At 39.4% G+C, this 20312-nt stretch overlaps 1 protein-coding gene across 2 annotated transcripts in view; it reads right to left on the reverse strand.

The window, feature by feature from the left end:
- Nucleotides 1–2728: 2728 nt before the first annotated feature.
- The window catches only part of npepps (aminopeptidase puromycin sensitive), a 220365-nt gene continuing 202781 nt past the window's right edge, over nt 2729–20312 (reverse strand). The window contains exons 19-23 of one of the 2 annotated variants that reach the window (XM_041173295.1): nt 19774–19830; nt 16650–16757; nt 12245–12400; nt 9294–9341; nt 2729–3618 (exon numbers count right to left, since the gene is read on the reverse strand). In XM_041173295.1, the coding sequence (XP_041029229.1) occupies nt 3466–3618; nt 9294–9341; nt 12245–12400; nt 16650–16757; nt 19774–19830 (522 nt within the window). In that variant the 3' untranslated portion in view covers nt 2729–3465. Of the gene's footprint in view, nt 3619–9293; nt 9342–12244; nt 12401–14899; nt 15036–16649; nt 16758–19773; nt 19831–20312 lie in introns of those variants that run through there. The other variant, XR_005941289.1, reaches the window with a different exon arrangement.

Below are 20312 nucleotides of genomic sequence, written 5' to 3' on the forward strand. Positions count from 1 at the left end.
ATACAAATATGGCTACGGAACTAGGACAGGCCTAGGCTCAACTGCAATGGCCTTATAATCTGCCTCCACTAACTAAGGTTCACATTTGAAGGCTAGACACTGATAAACATTCTGGAAGGGTGACTGGTGCTTTTTAACAGCTTCCATGCCAGTAAATTGACATTTAAAAAAATTAGAAAATCCATCAGCTACCCACAGTCAAACATATTAACATCTTGCAACTCACTGTATATGAGGTGAAAACCATAGTTCCTTCATGATCTCTATAGAGGAATTGTAGAACCAGTGCTTATAGCCTGAGGCTGGGAATTCTATCAAGTTAAGATAATGTTCCAACAATTAAGTGTTTTCTCATTAGAAGAACAAATGCACCAAAATTGTCAAAAATGGAGGAAAAAATCAAATAGATTAATACTAATTTATTACAAGTATACAATTAAATTTACACATTCATTTACTGCAATTAAATACAACGACTTGAATAATTGCATTTTGCTCATCTGGTGCTTAACGTTATGATATGCCAGTGTTTAATTGGTACAGATGCACCTGGCTGCCATTTTGTGAATTGTTGCAGACATTTTGTGTAGTATGTTAATGTATGTCACAGGCTAATCCCAGTAATGACAGCAGACACTGGACTAGCACTTTCTAAAGGCAATGGCTATTTTGATGCAGATTTTTTTGAAAGCTTAAGACTTTCAAATTTCCCTGAAAAATTGTGTAAACCTAGCTCAGCAGACTTATGGGGAGTAGCGAATTTTAGGAAGAAGGGTCACTGGTTGAGCTTAGCTAGAGTGTAACAATTGTCAACAAGGTCCCTCAGGGGAGGGAGGGGAAAATTGGCCTGGGTTTGTTTTTCTAATAATTATCTCTGTTGGAAGTGTGCAATAGAGGCAGTTTGCAAAAGTCAGCACAATAAGTATTCGTTTTAAGTAACCAGAGTACAGTGCACTGAACAGGTTACTGATAGAAGAACTTTATAGGTACTGGTCTATATAAATACACCAATATTGGAGTGGCGAACCAGTGGAGCTTTGTTTCACATAATTCAATAAAATAACAAAAATACTTATCCTAAACTAGCAGACTTTGTAAGTGTGTTACAACAATGACAACCCTTCAAACGTACTTAATTAAATGTACTTTGGCACATTGTGAAAGACTTTATGTAAATGCAAATTCATTTTTTCTGGATTAGTAGCTTTGGGGTTTTATCAAAGAATGAGCAAGCATAGGAATAGGACAAGAGTTTAGGAATAGGACAAGAGTTTAACACAGAAACAGATCAGAGAAAAAGCAAGAGGGAAATTTTAGTTGTAACTCAGGAGGAACATTAACAGCAATTATCTTTGTATAAAATACAAAGCTAACAAAGATCAGGTAGGATGAATGGTGTTTAAAGTCAACAGATGGATTGCTAGCAGACAAGCAGCTTTTGGGTTTGAACCCATGTTTTAGGAGTGAAAGAACATTGCTGACTCGTACTAGTCAGTTCCCTTTTTTTCTTTTCTATCCTGTGGAACATCACACTACCAACTGTACTGAATGCTTCAACTCCAAATGCAGACATAGTCTGTGCCAACTCTTTGAACAAGCTATCCAAGTCTGGCAAATTGCTCCTTTTCAAGTATATATCCAAATCCTTCCTGAAAGCTACTATTGCATCTCCTTTCATGACTTTTCCACAGTGCATTTCAGATCTTGACCGGCTGTGTATTGAAATGTTTCACGTTGCTTCAGATTCTTTTGCCAATCACTTTAAATCTGTGCCCTCTGGTTACCAACCATTCTGCCACTGGAAACAGTTTCTCATTTACTCTATCGTGATTTTGAACACATCTATCAAATTTCCTCTCAACTGTCTCTGCTCAAAGGAGAACAATTCCAATTTTTACAGTCTCATCCCCAATAGTATTTTAGTAAACCTCCTCTGCACCTTCTCCAAGTTCTTGATATTCTCCCTAAAGTTTGGCACAGAGAATTGAACACAGTGTTCGAGCTGAGACCTAACCAGTGATTTACAAAGATTTAGGGAAAACTTCCCCGCTTTTGGCCTCATGCCTCTCTTAATAAAGCCAAGGATTCAATATGCTTTTTGTTTTTAAAACTTCAACTCATCCTGTTGCCCTTAGATTTGTGTAGATTCCCAATTCTTCCACCCCAATTGCCCCTCCTCCCACCAATTTAATCCTGCAAACACAGGAGCTGATCCATGACCACAGCATATTAAAAAAGTAAAACAAAATGCCTAAATATACTTTGCCTCCTGTCCCCTCCTCAGTCTGTAGATCAGACAAGTTCCTGGTCCAGGCCACAGTGAAATATGTGGTTAGAATTTTTTTTGTGCATGGTGCACATTATCATCTGAATCCCTAAAATTAAATCCCGCTTTATTCACACCCAAACTTTAATATATAACAGAACCTGACACCCCATCATGCAGAAAAAGCAAGAGACATTTCACTTTGACATTTTTTTTTTTATTAACACCAACTGTATCTTAAAACAAAAAGCACAACGAGTATTTCAGGGAAGCAGTTTGACAATTAGTTCGATGACCTTCTCCAAGTGAACTGAAGCCACACTAAACATCGGATTTGTGTTAAAATGAGGTACAGCCCGTTCCTCTGAATGCTTTATTTGTAGGGTTAGTACATCACGGCTCTCTCACTCTCAAGTTAATTCTACCATTTACATAGTCATTTCCCACTCCCTCCCACCCCCCCAATTACACGCCAGTTTGTACCAGTTTTAAGGCTTTCAAAATGGTTATACGTAAGCATAGGAATCAGGACTTACTTCTGTTGCTATTCTCAAGCAGTGTTCCCAGGTTAAGGGGCTTTAATTCATCAGTTTTTTTTCCAAGTATTAAAGTTATATATTTTCTTTAAAACAATTTATTTCTGTGCTAAATTGCAATTTAACAGTGAAAATGGCCCCGGGTATACACACCAGAAATTCATGCATCCTATTCTCAAAGGTCCCTAACCCATTTTTAAAAATGAAAGCTCTAATACATTGTTTTTTTTATTTATATATCCTATTTTTATTCGATGTGGCTGTTACTGAGATGTTTCTTCCTCTTTATGAAGGACATCAACGGTTAAACTGAGGCCTAGAAATAATTAAATAAGAATTAACTCGCCTTGGCCAGAGAGGAGGGAAGGAATTACATTACCACAATATAACCAGCAGTCTTGCTTCAGTGTTCTAAGTTGTCACCAATCCAACGTCATAATAAGACTGTGCCATGCCACTGTCTGCACACACAAGTCATTCCAAACAACACATTTCATATGAAGTGTCAGTAGCTTTTCTGTTCTCTCTTTTTAAAATGAGGTATAAACTACATTCATTTTCAACCACTGTTAATAGGTGACAGGTTCTGGCCGTGAAATATACTTTCAAGCTCCCCTCCCCGTGGCAAGGCAGTGGGGTGATGGCGGCTCAGGGGTTTTTCAATCACACTGTGGGCTGCGCCCCTTTGCGTTGCAGCAAGAACTGCTGGATAGCTTCTGCGTCACGCTTTAGCCAGGCTCCGTTCAGCAGGACGTTCTCACATGACTGTTGGATGGTTCTTTCTGCGGCAGGGGCAGGATGAGTCTCGAAAAAGCTCTGAAATTGAAGAGACAAGATGATGAAGACTGACATGTCAACTTGCAGACAGGTGATTTTCACTGGCAATGAAATAAAGTCATTGCCAGATCAAGGCTGAGGCGAACACTTCATGGTTGGCAAAATGTGGAGAGGGTAGCTTGTATCTTGTGCTTATCAGTCGCCTCAAACATCTCAAAGAGCTTCAAATACACCATGATTTTTTGAAATGCAATGACTTGTGTTTTGGCAAATGCAGCAATGAGTGCACAGCAAAATCCTCCAAACAGTATGAAGCGCCAGCAGAGTTTTGGAAATGACAGAAATCTTTCAATGGAAAATCTTATGAGAACCAACTTGCCTGAATTCCCTGCATTTGCTGCAATCAGGCAATCCATAAGCCCAATGAAAACCTTCTCCATCTTGGCTTAGCACTGTCATATCTCAGTGAGCTGATGTTTTGGGTTAGGTCATAGTCCACAAGTGGAGTAAACAGAGAACCTGCACCCAGTCAGCAGGATTGGCCTGGAAGTCATCTGCTTTCTACATGATCTGCAAACAGTAGAAATAACTCTGATCTGGTCCTAAGCCTTTGCCATTGCCAAGTGTGAGATAGAAGAGCCATCAACCTCCATTTAAGTTTTTCCTTTCCTTTCTTAAGTGGTGTTGGAACAGAGCCTAACTTGTCCCCTAGTCAGCATTGCTCCCATAACAGCAGCAGAGATAAAGAACTCAACATTGGCAAATCACAACTGAGGGTGTTGCTTGCAATGGGGAAAAGAAAATGAGGATTTCTAGCACAACAGTTTCCTCCTAATAAATCAGCCTGACTGAGGATTCCACAGCCTCAGGACATGACTTATTTTATGGATGAGTTTCAAAAATTATTGTAAGTGGTTCACTTCTAGTACATAATTATGAGCGGTGGGGTGGGAGGGCTAGGGTTCTTCCTTAAAAAAAAGGGCCGAGCTTTTCATTTGTAACTTGAAACATCAAATGTTGAGAAATGTCCCATTTCTCTCTCAGTACACTTTTACTCTTTGATTTGAGATTGAGAAGGGATCATATCCTATTCATCATCATTCAGACAAATACTATTATACTAAAGACAGCTGAAGTGAGATTTAAAATTCATTAATGGAAATCAGGTATCTCCTAGTATATACCATGATGAATTTACACATCCTGTCACTTAATTTATAATATTCATGACCATCTGTCAACAGTGCAGTCAGAATTTCAATAACTGGAAAATATTCCGCAGATATAAGGAAGGAACAGTATTGTCAGCATTAGGAGGGAATGGTTTTTACAATGGATCAGTTATGACTTTCCTTAAATATGATTAGAACCAAAGTATTCAAATAGTCTCTTAAATATCAAGAAGGCTCAGCTGTACAGATCTCTGACAGCTGAACAGAATAGTTTCCCAAGGCACAAGGCTGAGAATTGGACAACTATTTGAAGATAATTATTTGCAGGGTTACAGGGAAAAGGACTGGGTGTGGGACTAAATCAAACAGCTTTTTCAAAGACCTGGAAAGGTAAGACAGGGCAAAAGGCCCCCTTCTGTGCTGTAAGATTCTATGAAAGGACATGGAAATTTTGATGCCGGTTTTGTTCATACTCTAGCTGTTGCCAACTAAAAGTTTAGCTTTAAAGTTTAGTTCCGTTTTGCCTATGGCTTTAAAGAGAAGCTGCATTGTTTTGTTGGTTTAGGTAAACGAACGCCTCTGTTACGGTAAGTAATGCCCCTGCAAGGAGAGTCCGAGTGCTCCCTGGTCAGGTACAAGATAGGTCAAATCCAGTAAAGCTGTTTACTCTCACTCTTAATTTGTATCAAGCCCAAGCACCCTTAATTTTCTGCACTTGCCATCCTCATGTGTGCCAAATTGCATCTAGTTTTTTTTTATTCTGCAGACTTTCATCCACAAGGAACTAGATTGACACTGCTCAAGCTCATTGCTCTTAAGGCCTTTGTAGCCAATACAAAGAGATAACTATCATCCCATTAACGTGTGGGCTCATTTCACATCCAGATCCCTGAGGAACTAAAGACTGAATTATCACATTAGACAGAGTTTATCTCTCCACTTCTTGATTGGCCTCAGTTTCCTGTGTTACACATCACCAATTTTGGGAGGTTGTAGCTCTGTGTAACCCACAATGACAACACCAACAGGGGAAAAGAGTGTGGTGTCTGGGAACACTTCCTGTTAGATGAGGTGAACAGTGCTTCATGTAGGATGTTTCTGACAAGCAATTCTATGTACAGAAGCTTCTTCAAATGTCAGCAATACATACTTATGCATCTCTGCAATAGACAAATTTAATCACAATTTTTAAGTGGTTAAATATTAAGTGGGTATATAAATTCAATTTATAAATTTAGAACAATGGAAAGCTCCTAACATGGCCACTGAAATTGACTGAAGAGTCTGGCTCCATATCCCTTCCTTCCATTTTTCTGTACTAAAGGTACCAACTCAAGGTGGCATCCAATTCCAATAACAGTGGCCACCCACCATTTGTCTGTCAAGAAGCCATTCTTTAAGCAAATGTCAGCAGCTTTTCAACCATGGAGCGTATCATAGTTGACTGATCAGGTCTACACTCATGCACAGAGGTGTGTCAACCTTTGGATTATAATCAGGATCTAGAACCCCAATAGAGATTCCCCTCTCTGCTCCAGGGATGTCGAGGCAAATTGTAGAACAGCAACTCCTGCACCCCTGAGATTAGTTTCCAGGAAATGGACTGAAACTTTCTGATCTATTACTTTGAGAGTTGACCTCCAGTTTCTTCCACCCAATCTCTGCTCAATGCTTTTCCTACTAGCCAAGATTTAGATAAAAATCTGGACTCACCATTGTAACACAGCAAATGCTAATATTCCAATTTACTGATACAACTTACCTGTAATTTAATCAAACATTCCATTTACACAGTGGGAAAGAATCAGAGGTGAAGAGGTAAAGGAAGGAGAACTGGACTGGTGGCTGAAATTAAGAAGCAAATAGCTTAAAAGATTTTTGAACAAGGTTAGTTTGACAGGCAATATGGTCAGTGCAGGCTTGGAGGGCTGAAGGGCCTGTTCCTATGCTGTACTTTTCTTTGTTCTTTGTTACAGAGAGAGGCAAGGGAGGTAACAGGTGAAATATTCTGAAGTGAGGAGCTGAAATGGCTGACAGCTCTGGAATCAAAAGTCGTGAAGGGAAGTCGGTGTGGGAATGGAAATCAGAATTGGACAAGTAGAGAGACTGCAAAGCAGCATGAGTGAATGAGGGGTGTGGGGGTGGACAAAGATTTTTAAATTGGTATGTGGGTGGATGGGGATCCACAAGTGAAGGTTGGTTAGAACATAGATAGCAGTGGAACAAAGCTTCGTGCAGGATAACGTGGGTAGTGGAGTTCTGGACAAATTTCAGTTTGTCGAACTTGGGATGTCAGTAAGGAGGGCATTTGATGAAAGTTTAACGGCAGAGTTAATGCAAGTCAGAAATCAGCTTCTAGAGGTACAACCATCTTGAATTCTAGCTGCCAATTTGCCTGATATCAAATGGAACTGGTAACCAGAGGAGAGTCCCAGATTATGTTTAGTGCTAAAAAGTATTTTAAGTTACTGAGGTGAGAGATCAACATTCACACGTTGTATATTTGGATATGCCTCCAAGTTATTTTAAGCGTTTTCATTCTTAAAAAGAATGAAAAGAAGACAGGTAAAGTTTGTTAAAAATCAGTGGTGGAGACAGATTCAACTCAGGCATTCAAGAGGGAATTGGATTATCTTAAAAGGAAGAACGTGCAAGGTTACAGGGAGAAGGTCGGGGAGTGGCACTAGGTGAATTGCTCCTTCGGAAAGCTGGTACGTACACCTTGACTGAACAGCATTCTTCTGTGCTGTAACCAGTGTTTTGTGTTTATGAAGTAATATTACAATATTGTGTTTATGAAGTAATGTTACAATCTTAAATGCGCCCAGAATTGTTCTGAAGATTTGAGGAGACGACATTTAAAAAATCTGGCAAAATGTTTGACCCCAAGCAGCCTAATGAAACTTGCTGGATTGAGAGTTAGTTCCCAGTGAAAAATGTACGTACTAACAATCTAAAATATGAAACTGAGCGTAATAAGAGTTAATAAAAAGGTCAGAAATGATGCAGCCTTGAAGTTGCTTCAGTGTGGTCAGATCATGGTGCTTACAAATCATAAAACTTAATTCAGCTACTGGGGCATTTAAAACAAGGATTTTACACTAAACAGTTTCCTTTTTGAACCACAGTTTACAGCAGGAGAAATATTTCACGCAAACTGCCTCTGGGAAACTCTGAAGAGAAAAATCAATAAGCAATTGATGGAACCATTAATCACTTACCAGTCACAGTAATTCCCTTTCAGTTTAGGCTATTAATTCTGTTACGAGATAATGAGATTGCTGCAGTTCTAAGCACCCTATCACAACTGGTTAGAGCTCTCAGTACATGAATCTAAATAGCAAACTGCATGGGGTTATGATGGCTGTACACTGTAACTGCAAGTTTTAATGCTTCATTTATCAATGAGCTGCAAAAACATTGATCAAATTTTAACAAATCAAACGCCTGACCTCTTCACCCAATTAACCCTCCACAATCCCTTCAAGTTAATGGATAGCAACAGTGCCCCTTTAACTGTACAGTTCCTCCTCCCAAGTCAGTTCCGGACCCTGCTTTAGGTCAGTGTTTTTTATAAAAAGGTTTACATACGGAGAGCCTAGTGCACCGAATCATATGCATCCTAGGACCCCAGAAAAAGACTGACACGCTCCCAGTCAACTCCTACAAACTTCAGTGCAGCTTCCTGGATTTCCACCTGCAAATATTGACATGACCTCAGGGTTCCCCCCATTGTAAATATTTACAAAGCTCCAGATTCACCCCATTGCAAATATTGACCTGGTTCCAGGGATTCCCCCCATTGTAAACACTGACATGATTGCAGGAACTTGCATGATTGCAAAAGTATTGAAATATTCCCAAAGATTCCCCCCAATATTGGCAAGTTCTTGGAAAGCTCCCAGCAAGTATTGACATATTTATCAGAGTCTCCCTGTGTTAATTTCCAAAAGACAGTTAATGAATCACACAAGGAAAGCCATACCATCTTTGCAGAAAACAGGAGTAATGCACCAGTAAGTCAAGAATAAAGTACTGAATTCTGATGACCTTGGGAGTCCTGTATGTTCTAGTGGATACCCCCTCCTCCCAGAGCCAGGGATTCCAAACCCATTTCTTAGGTGATCCAGCCATCATTAGTACCACACTATTTCAGGGAGATAGTGGCTTGTATTAGCATTCTGTAGATTCTTAATTAGCTTACTAAACTGTGCAGCTCACTTTGTAAAGGTCTGGTTTTGATTTAAAAGGAAGAGGAGACACTTGGAAGTGATGGCATGCTTTAGTCATCAGCCTACTCTGCACCAAGAAATGTATGAACAGAACAAACTATTACTGTAATTGTATGCAGCTAACTCTCTCATTTTACTTCTCCCTCCCTCCCCACCCCCAAAATTCTACATTTGAGACCAATGAATCTGGTATGAAAATGGCTAACTTTAATCACACAGCTTGGGACTGGAATTCTGTAACATTTTGCCAAGCCCTACAGTTTGAAAAAGACACTATACTACATGCAAATAATTGAGAATTGCTTTTTACCTTGATGTCAGCAGCCATCTTGTCACCGGCAAAACCTTCGACTGTTAGCTAAATGTGGAAGGTAATAGAGCAGTTAATAAGTGAGTTACAACTTATCTTCCTATCCAAGAAATAGGACTCAGTATTCAGTTCAGAAGCTGATCCTGGAGCTTCATATTCTGGAAATAAAACAAAAATCAAATCTTTATTTTATTAAAATGGTACAACCCTACAGTTATTAAAACTTTATGAGGGAATCCTCTGGATAGCCTTCTGGAGATCGTGTAGTGTCAGCCATGGCTCAGTTGGTAGCAACTCACTCCGAGTCAGAAGATCGTAAGTACAATTTGCATTACAGAGACTTAAACAAAAAATCTAAGCTGATATTCCAGTGCATTACTGAGGCATTGCTGCGCTGTCAGAGGGGCTTGTCTGTTGGATAGTGTGACAAACTGGGGCCCTGTATGCCCTTTCATACCAGGTGGATATAAAAGATCCTATGTCACAATTCAATGGAGAGCCAACATTTATCCCTCAAACAACATTAGTCACCCAACCAACATCAATTAAAACAGATTATCGCACTGGGACTTTGCTTGTGCAAATTAGCTGTTTCCTCCATTACAGCAACTACCTTTCAAAAGTACTTCTCCAACTGTAAAGTGCTTTGACACTTCCTGAGGCTGTGAAAGGCACAATATTAATGCATGCCATACTTTTCATTTAGTAATGTCCCTTATAGAGCTGCTTCCAACCACTCCCAGCTTACACACAGTGCAAGACAACTCATTTCTCAAACACTCCCTCATTGCCACCTTTGATACTCTTGTCCCCAGCAAAAGATTTTACTGTCTTCCATCCAGGAAGATAGTATGGTTGCCATCTTCATTCCCTCAAATAAAGGTGTATATCATATCTGGCATATGATCCACACCTGACTGAAGCACATAAGTGCCATCTCTCTCTCCTGTATGCCTCACCCAAGTACTCTCTGTTCGCACAATTCTTGCACATGCCCCCACTCTCCCTTATTTATACCTCACTATTGACAGCCATGCCTTTGATTGACTAGGGCCAACCTCTGGCATTGCCTCTCTGAATCTCTCTTCCTCCTCTATATTTTCAGAATTTCCTTAAAACCTACCTCTTTAACAAAGCTTTTGCTTAGTCCTCCCAATATCTCTTTTTTGGTTCAACGTCTATTTATTTTGATTAACATCTGTGAAATGCCTTGGGATGCTCTTCCATGTTAACATTGCTGTATAAGTGTTGTTGGAGTGCTCCTAGGGTCCCCCTGTTCATTTAAATGGCAATATATGGTAATACATTATCTGCAGGGATGAAGCCAGCTTCCATTGTATACTGATGACACCCAGCTATATTTCTCCATCATGACTCCCAAATCTACGTTGCATTATACTGCTTGGCTATTTATCCATCACCAAAGCTCAATGAATATAAATTTCAAATGCCACCACCTGCATCATATCCTACACATCTCTTTAAAAAAATATTTTTTCACAGGATGTGGCTGGTACTAGCAAGCCAGCACTTACTTCTCATCCCTATTTGTCTCAACGTGGTAAAAATGGGCCATCTTCATGAACAACTACAGTCTTTCTGGTGATGTCCCTGCTCAACTATTACCCATCCGCACCAACCTCCACTCGTTCCCCAAGACATTAAGTTCAACATTCTTAACCTAGAAATCCCTCCAACACACTTGTCCCTCGTTATTTTTGTAGCCTTCTCTGTGCTCTGGCCCATGCAGATCCCCATTCTTGTGCTATCTAATGTGGCAGAGTCTTCAGCAGTCCCAGCCCAATATCCCACTAACTCCCACCCTTCTCCCAACCCCTAACACTTATCCAATGTCCATCTCCAGGAGTTTCCTCACAATTTGGCTCTGGTCAATCCTTAAAACAATACCATCCTTCTTCCCTAAACTATACTAAACACCTTAGCATATTGCTTTATTTTTTGCTTTGATGAATATTTTGGGATGTTTGCTACATTACAGATAATATATAAGCTGGTTAGATCAGTGTTGAATTAGGATAGCTGTGGTGGCAGCTATGGCTGGATGTGGGCAAGAAAAAGGCTCCAGCTTAACCTTATGGGTTCTCAGGCAGAAGTAAATACTTGACTGTGATGACTCTCATGGTTGGATAGCCTGCTGAGGGGTTTGCTGCCCAGACTCTCAAAGGAAGAATAGGCACCTGTGAAACTACCTTCCAGGTGAGAAGGCTAATAGTGGGAAAAATTAAACCTATTATGCTGCCTGTGAGAGAAAACAAACAGCTGTAAGTCTGTTCAGATATTCATGGGAGAAAAAAAATCTTTTTTTTTTAAATTGGAGACTGTTGGTGACGGTACTGCAATATTAAGCGATTCTGATTGAAGGTATCAAAGTATATTCCTTGAAACCAGGACTAAAAAGCCCGAGAAATATTTTTAAAAGGCATCTTAAATTCCTTGGAGCTGAAGCTTCTGTTGCAGCAGCTTAGTCCCAGTTGATGAGATCACAGATATGTCTGCTCTGTTAAAGAGACACAAAATCTAACGTCTTGACAGACAGCTCAATGATACCACGAATGGAAACATAAGCTGTGGAGAGATTAAAATAATCTGCAGCAAACTCAATTTGGGAATCCACATCTCAATTGTGTCACCCAGCTCTTGTTGTAGGACACTTTCAGCAGGAAAAATGTGGAACAATGCAGCATGTATATCTTTGAAAAATAACAGTTAGGATCGGAACTCCACAGCTGCATTAACGTGTCACACTATGGTGTGATAGGACTCAATTCTACCACTCTCCTTTGCAAAGCCAGTCCTCCATTTCAATTGCATTGTGTGTGGAGTAGCTTGAATGGCCAGATGTTCCTGCTGAAGTAAGCAATGTTGAGTTCTTGAACTGAAACAGTAAAAGAATCAGGGACAAAGGACAGTCAAGTGCTTTTTCTGTTTACCTTGATTAATCGTGATATTAAAAAGCCTCCTTGGTAGCGATTGTACAGTTCTTCCCAGTTATCTTTTACAAATTTCCAGGCAGCTTTCCTACCCATTAAACTCCCACCCGACACACCACCGAGTACAAAAACTGTGTCTTGGGGACGAACTTCCTCCTACAAGAACAACAAGAGCATTGTGGTTAAGATCAAAATAATTTTTTTTTGTTTAAAGCATTTTCCTCCTTTGCTGTGCATCAGCTCCACGGAGGCCAAAGCACTGTGTACAGAAATAAAACCAAACAATGTATTTATGGCCCACAGACCTGAACACTTTCATTTTCTTTGTTTCTTCACTAAAGGTAGTGTGACTCACGCTGAGGTACAGTCCTCATAGCCAACAGCAGCCTCATGCCACCACATCTAAGTGAGTCAATGGTCCCTGTCTAGGTCCAGACAATAAATTTAGCAGTTTGTTCTGTTCCGTTGGGGCATCACTGCTGACTGTATTCAGCTGGTGTCCACACAGACTTTGCAGCAAATTTCAGTACGGCAGCAGCCAGAGTCACTAGAAAGGGAAGGAAGTGAGTAACGCGAGTGGTATTCCCTCCCATTCATTTTCCTTATCTCTGGGGCATCTGGTCCCTCATTGCTGCATTCCCCAAAATTGAGCAACTCAACTTATAAAACAGGGTTCATTAAGTGGACGTCCTTGACATTGTATGACTTAGTATGACAATGCATTCAATCAACAATCATCAGGGTGCTCTGCCTTCCAATTTTACTTCATAATATTCAGCAGCAGAAATGTACAGGAAACACAGGACACATGCTGAAAGTTGTCCATCTGTTTGGTAGCTAAGATTAAAGTTAGGAGGTACTGTGCAACAATAAGATTTTGTTTCCTGTGAGATAAGGGGAGGGGATGAGAGAGAAAGAGGGAGGATGGAAAGAAACAGTTGCTTTCATTCTGATTGGTTCCCACCTTCCAACCAGCATTTGGTTGAAAAGCAAATGAATATACAGAGACAGAGCCACTGGTTCAAGACAAGACAAATTTAATTTTTTTGTATTATGTTCAAGATTTTTACCAATTCCTTGGGATTTGCATTCTGCAATTGCATTTTTTCTGTAAAAACAAAACACTGATAATATGCAAAGTGTTGCTCGTCCCTATAATCAGGATCAGTGTTTTATAATCTGAATAGTTCAAATTCCACTTTTATTGCTTGGGATTATTTTAGAATTCTGAATATTTTTCCAAACAAACTTTCAAAAAATAAACCAGTAACTTTGTCCACTTGTGGGATAGCATCCAGGTTAAAACAAAAGAACAAAAGTGGTTAGCTAACACCTTACTTAGCTTTTAAAATCCTGTGGGTGCAAAGAGGAAAGTAATTGAGGCAAATAGAATAGATGTATTAAAGGGAAAACTAGATAAATATGAGGTAGAAAAGAATAGAAGGTTATGATTATAGAATTAGATAGCTGGGGGGGGGGCGGAGAGATCGCATGAAGCATAAACAAGGGCATAAACCATTTGGGCCAAATGGCCCATTTCTGTCTGCAACGTCTATGTATTTCCAAGTAAGGATTTCTATAGCTTTCAGCCTTACCAAAGCTGTCAGTTCTACAACTGTCAATTCAAATACTGTTAAGCTCCACTTGCACTTACGAAGTCAGAAAGTGGCAGTGGACAATTGAACCAAGATATAATTTAGTTCTCTCTGTGAAGTCATATTGTGTCCTTAATTTTATTTTTTTCTTTATAATCTGCTATGTCCACATTCATAATGCAAATTACGTAAAAATGTCACACTGTAATTATATCCTCCTGTCAGTAGTGGCACTACAGCAGCTCACAGTGCACCAGGCTTAGGCAGGAAGTTTGCATTATAAATGTGGACTTCAAATTTTATGGTGGAACAAGCAGACAGGAAATGTGGGCAGATGCAAGATCCATATAAATTTGGAGAATATGCTGTTTAACTACAATAGGGACCTGAACAGCAAGGTACGATTGAGATAGTGTTACAGGAAGTAGTTGCAACAAAGAGGAACTATGCACTATGTGCAAGATTTTTAATGTACAAGTAACATTCCCAATGAAGTTGCTATGAGAGAGATAGCTGATGTTTTATAACCAATAGGAAAATTAGCAACAAAACGTAATGATGAAAATGACAGGTAAAATATTACAATAAACAAATGTGACTTTACTGTTTTATAGGTATATATTCACTAAATTTCTGTACATACAGAACATAAAAATTAAATTAACTTTCATTTGCAAGAAGCAGCGGTAAGGACGGGCAAGCTTGTGCAGCAGGGTGGTATCAGCTGATCTTGTTTGCGCATTGCCAGCAACTGGACAGAGGGGTCCATCACCGTTTAGAGGCAGGAAGCCACATTTAACGGATCTGCCTTAACTTAAAACCTACTATTTAAGCTGCCAATGTTGCAAACAAGGGCAAAATCTCCAGGGTGCTTTTTGTTGCACTGTTCAGCTGCAAATGAAAACAAACTATAAATCCTCCTGAAATACATGGATTTTTCATTAAGCTGTAATGTTTTTTCCAGCATGTTTATATTAATGTAACTAAGAAAATAAAACACAAATTTGAAGGTTATTGCATCAGTCAAGTTTCCAACAACACTAATTTTTCTTTGATTTACTCTTTTCAAAGCGTAGTCTGCTCACACCCCCTATAAGCGCATCTCCTGTTAGTGGATCATCTCATCTCGGTGGATCATTCATGGAGAATACCGTGGCTGAGAATGTCGCGCCCTCCCAGCTGGTGGTGAGCAGATCCTGCAGGGAAAAAGAGTGACAGAAAACCTGTGGTTTAGGCCCCTGAGCAGACCAGCCAGTTAGAAGAGTGCGCATCAGGGGAAATGGCACGGACATGGGTCTGACAGTTATTACAAGGGAAGGTGTTGGTGGACTTGGGAGCTTCGATATTTTCTACCCCAAAACATCCTAAAATCAGAGTTTTAAACTAAGCTCACTTTTCTAAAGGGTTCAAGATGATTTGTCTCAACAATGGCAGGATTAAACCCTCAAACAGGGCACTACAGCTTAATGTGTTCTTGTCAGAGCAATCCAGCACAGATACCGTGACTGGTAGCTGTGTCAAGTTTAAATTGAACAGAATATTTCCTGATGCAATTTTGATGAGGTAATTCACCCTTAAAATTAAGAGCTATGTTACAGCTCATTTCAAACTACATCAGTAATGTAACTGTATATTATCAATGAAGTATTTTCAATTAGCACCAATTCCTGATCTTGAGTTCTCAATGTCAGGGACACATACCAATTAGATGTTAGGAACTTTCCTATGCTTGGATAAGTGGGACAAGAGGGAGATCAGGATGGGGTAAAAAAAACAAGTTGGCAGCCATCCTAATCACTAAAGGCACCATTAAAGTTGGCCAGCCCTTTTTTCAGAAGCACAGTATGCAGCAGTTTGACAGGTGGGAAGAGGAGAAAGTACAAATAAAAGTTTAGTTCTTTCTGCCCCTTTCATTCACAAGTAGCCAATGGCCAATTAGTGAGGATTTCTCAGCTAAAGCATTCATAAACTCAACTTTACATCCTACAACTGCTCAAGTGGCAAACAACTGTGGTTGTGGAAGGTTTCTTCACAGAAATGACTCAAATCAGGTCTGGGTCTTTCATTGCCTGTAGTGCCACGGACTTGTTTTTTGGAACTTGCCGCAATGGTTCTGCCAATAAGAGGTGAGGTAAAGACTGGAGAAGTGACTACATACAGTGAGGTCCCATATCAGAGACTGCAGTTATGAGATCCATGTATAGGAAAAAGGGGAAGGGGAATGAAAGGAATTAAAGATTGTCCACTAATTAAACATTTTGAATGGGTCAATCCTCCTTGCATCATTTCACAGACAAACTCAAGTGGGGAAATTCACTTTGCTGATTGTAGTGGTTCTGCAGAGCTAGATTGAGAGAGTAAAGGAAAAGCAGCAAATGAATCAGGCATTCTGAAGAGAATGTTTAGTTTTTAAAGGTATGAAACCAAAAATCCTTGAACTGCCAAAAGATAAAATGTGAATCCAAATTCTTTACTCGTGTTAAAAGTGGAGATTTAAGTACTGGAGATACCATAAAACATGACTGGCACACAGCACAATGAAGAAACCACTAATTGTGAAGGGAGGTATTTAGTTTCAGATGAGAAGCTATTGGGGGAAGTTGCCACAAACTACACAATCAAGTCCTGAGGGGTCTTCTCAAGCATTTGAGTTTTATTTGATGGAAACACATGCAAGTAGGGCAAAATGAAGATCTTCCTGTGACCTTTGTGCTGTGCACTTGTGTTATTTGCAATTTAATGCACAACAGGGAAACTGAAATGGAAGCAACCTGGGACAATCATTTGTTAGATAGTAAGAAATAACATACCGACATAGCAAAGGTCAAAACCTTCTGAATGAGGTCAGGGTGTGAGATAGCACCCAGTAACCTTTCAATTCGAACCTTCTCTTCCTGTAGATCTGCTTGGTTGTGTAGCTGTAAAAGGGAATGGCATCTGATCAGCATTACTTTAAATAATGTTTGAAAACATGCATTATATTACATTCATACATCATTTCCCTTCAATGAAAGGTGTTCTTCTGATGGGCAGTTATCTTCAACACGTGGCCAAGGACTAGCATCAGATTTTGGATTCTCCACCTCACTTTCTCAATTTACTCCCTTGTCTCACAAGGGCACTGTTTGTACCGTATTGGGGTAGAATTCCACAGATGCCAACTTCCCTCTGTATTTTACCTTCCAAGCTATAAGCAGAAGTTAGAAGCACTGAATTTTATAGCACAAATTGTGGTCATTTAGCACATTGCAACTATCTTCTCAATCCGCTGTCCCTTGCCCCCACTTTATTCACTTTTCATTTTATCTGCTTTCCTTTTTAAAGCTGTTACAAATTTTGTTTCTACCACTGTTTCTCATAGTTCAATCTATGCCCTACTGACCTTTTGCATAAGAAGATTTCCCTTAAATTCTTCCTTGTTCTTTTGATGATCTCAAGTTTATGCCTTCTAGTTACTGAACTACCAAACTGGAAATAGCTATTCCTGATTGACCTTATTAAAATTCAATTATTGAGCACCCCTAGCAGATTTTTGAAGAGTCATACAGACTCGAAACATTAACTTGGTCTTTCTCTCCACAGATGCTGTCAGACCTGCTGAGTTTTTCCAGCAATTTTTGTTTTTGTTCCTATCAGACTTTTCCTTGTTCAAGTAGAAAAAAAACCAATTTGCCCTCATCTCTAACCATAAACAGATGCAAATTTGTTATTTTTTGAGGTAAGAAGATCGTTTCTGCATGCTTAGTTAGATACAAAGGAATTGGTCCACAGTCTACACTAAATTTCAACAACTTTGGTTGGTCTTGATTCTAAAATCCATATCGATTTATTTAATGTCAGTTTTGGCTCAGTGGGTAGCATAATCACTAGCATCAGAGGCTTGTGGGTTCAAGACCTACTCCAGACCAGTGCACGTAATCCAGGCTGACACTCCAAGTGCTCTATTGCAGGAATCCTCCACTTACAAAGCTCCCATTATACAGATTAAACAATAAACCAAACTGAGGTGAACATAAAAGATCCAGTGACACTATTTCAAGAGGGGTTGGGGTAGGGATAGGGGAAAGAGTTCTCCCTGGTGGCCTGGCCAATATATATCCCTCTAACAACACCATTAAAACTGATTATCTGATCATTTATCTCTCTGCTGTTTAAGGGTTGTTGCTGACCTCAAGTTAGATTCTACATTACAGTAGCAACTATAATTCAAAAGGGCTTTGCTGATTGTGAAGGATTTGAATGCATTCTGAGGACATGACAGATGCTTTATAAATGCAAGTTCTTCTTTAATGAAACATTCAGGCCATCAAAGGTGCTTTAGCAACACAGCTCAAATATGCACATTTTTCATCCTGAAGGATTTTATCAGAAATATTATCCTAACTTTTCTCTCTACAAACTCTAACCAACTGCCTGCACCTTCATTGTATTTTGTTTCTGGAATTTTTTTTATCATTTGAGGCTGCATAGGCCAATATGTAATGGCAACCAAATCCTGTGGATGGCACTGTTGCCCTGTATATTTACTGGCTGCAAGAAAACATGCCAGAAAAATTTTGAATGGAGCAAATGTGCAAACTTTAACCAATGCTTCTAGAAGATAAAAACAGGTTTCCAACTATTTATTTGAAGGTAAAACCATGTTGATTATAATAAAATTTGGTACCTATAAAGATACACAAGGAGGATATGCTCCTTGACATCGGTCCTGATCTTGCTAGTTTACCAGTTTGTACCCGTGTCCTGCAGTCCTGCTTTAATGTCCAACATTGTTTAGGATTAAAGCTTTTCTATTCCATTAAGAATCTCTACAACTCTACAAAGTCCCTCCTCATACACCTTTCAGACTGGAGACTGAAAAGCCAACCTAAGAAAACTTTGGAAACACTCATGAAGTCTTAATTCAATTTATTAAATAGAGTGACATTAACAGTTGCAGTGTCAAAAATAGAATAAAATGTCACCTTCATTTAATAATGGCTTTCTGCAGCAATATAATTTTGTACCAGAGCACCCCTGATATCTATGTGACAATGCGAAACAATACAGGCCTTGAACATTCAGGTACAACCTCTTCCCATGGATAAGTCTCAGTCAAAGCAGCAACACCAGCTGTAAGTCCATAAGACGTAGGAGCAGAAGTAGGCCATTCAGCCCATCGAGTCTGCTCCGCCATTCAATGAGATCATGGCTGATCTGATAATCCTCAACCCCGCTTTCTTGTCTTTTCCCCATAACCCTTGATTCAAAGTGACCAAATTCTGCACCAAGAAATTTTAGGTTGAAAACTGAGAGCTGGACAAGAACAACAAATGCTAAATGTTGCAAGTTATGTTAGATATTTCAAAAAGGGGCATAATTACTTTCACTGTTTTTCCATGGGACCACCCAAAACCTTCAATGCATCCAAGAACTAAATGTCCACTGAAAATATTTTCAATTTAAAACTTATCTCCAGCTTTCTTCCTTTCTTTGTTGAAAACATCAACTTAATCACAGGCTATGGACTTGAGGTGCCTGACATTCTCAGGCACCCTTGTTAATTGTGAGCCCTGAAGAGAAGTAAGAGGCATTTTAATTGCAAAAGTCAACACAGCTGAACTCAATCCTAACCTCATCTGTCATAACCTTCCAATAAGGATCACTGGACAGTGATCAGCGACATGAACATTGGTCAATACTCTCTTTTCCCGGGCACTTCAGCCACTGCTGCATGCCTCTACTGCTGATTTGACTGAAATCATTAGCTCAGGACAAAGTGGGGATCCCATATGGGATATTCCTGTCCTGCACGGCTCAGGAGAAAACTAAAAACGTGTCCTACCATTGGTGCCTTTCTGGTTTAAATGTGAAGGTACCAAAATGCTAAGACAGAAAAATGTTAGGAGAAGAAAAAATCCTATCCAAGCTTGTGACACAGAAGCAGCCACCTACCTTCAACATTGTGTCTAGTGTTGTGGAGTCTCCATGCTTCAGAACTGTTAAATATACCTGAGAAGAAAACACAAGACAGTTTATTTCCAATTGAAAAGTATAATATGATTTTGTCCTTTTTAATTGAGTTGTCAACCGTAAGGAGAATAACTGCACTTCCACTTCCGGGCAGATCCTGGAATAGCAGGGGGTTCCATAGCACAGACTGCAGAATGCAATTGTTAAAATTCAGACAGTACTTTAAATTTCAGGCAAAGTTAAGCACATATAAATGCAAGTTGCTGTTGTTACAAAGAATTAGTGAGTTTTGAATTGGTTAAGTCAAGGTATATTTAAGTGGGTCAAATTATATACATATTTTAAACATTATCTCTGGCTGTAAAGTGCTTTGGCACTACATAGATGCAAGTTTTTCAAGTCTTTCGTTAACATTTTAAAACTGATTACCACAGGTGGCAAAATGGATTTAAGTAAAACTGCAAAAACTTGATTAAGAATGTTCCTATTTTATCAGATTACCAACTCCTGGAGATCTTAAT

The sequence above is a fragment of the Carcharodon carcharias genome, chromosome 23, assembly GCF_017639515.1.
Source record: "Carcharodon carcharias isolate sCarCar2 chromosome 23, sCarCar2.pri, whole genome shotgun sequence".
Classification (NCBI taxonomy): Eukaryota; Metazoa; Chordata; class Chondrichthyes; order Lamniformes; family Lamnidae; genus Carcharodon; species Carcharodon carcharias.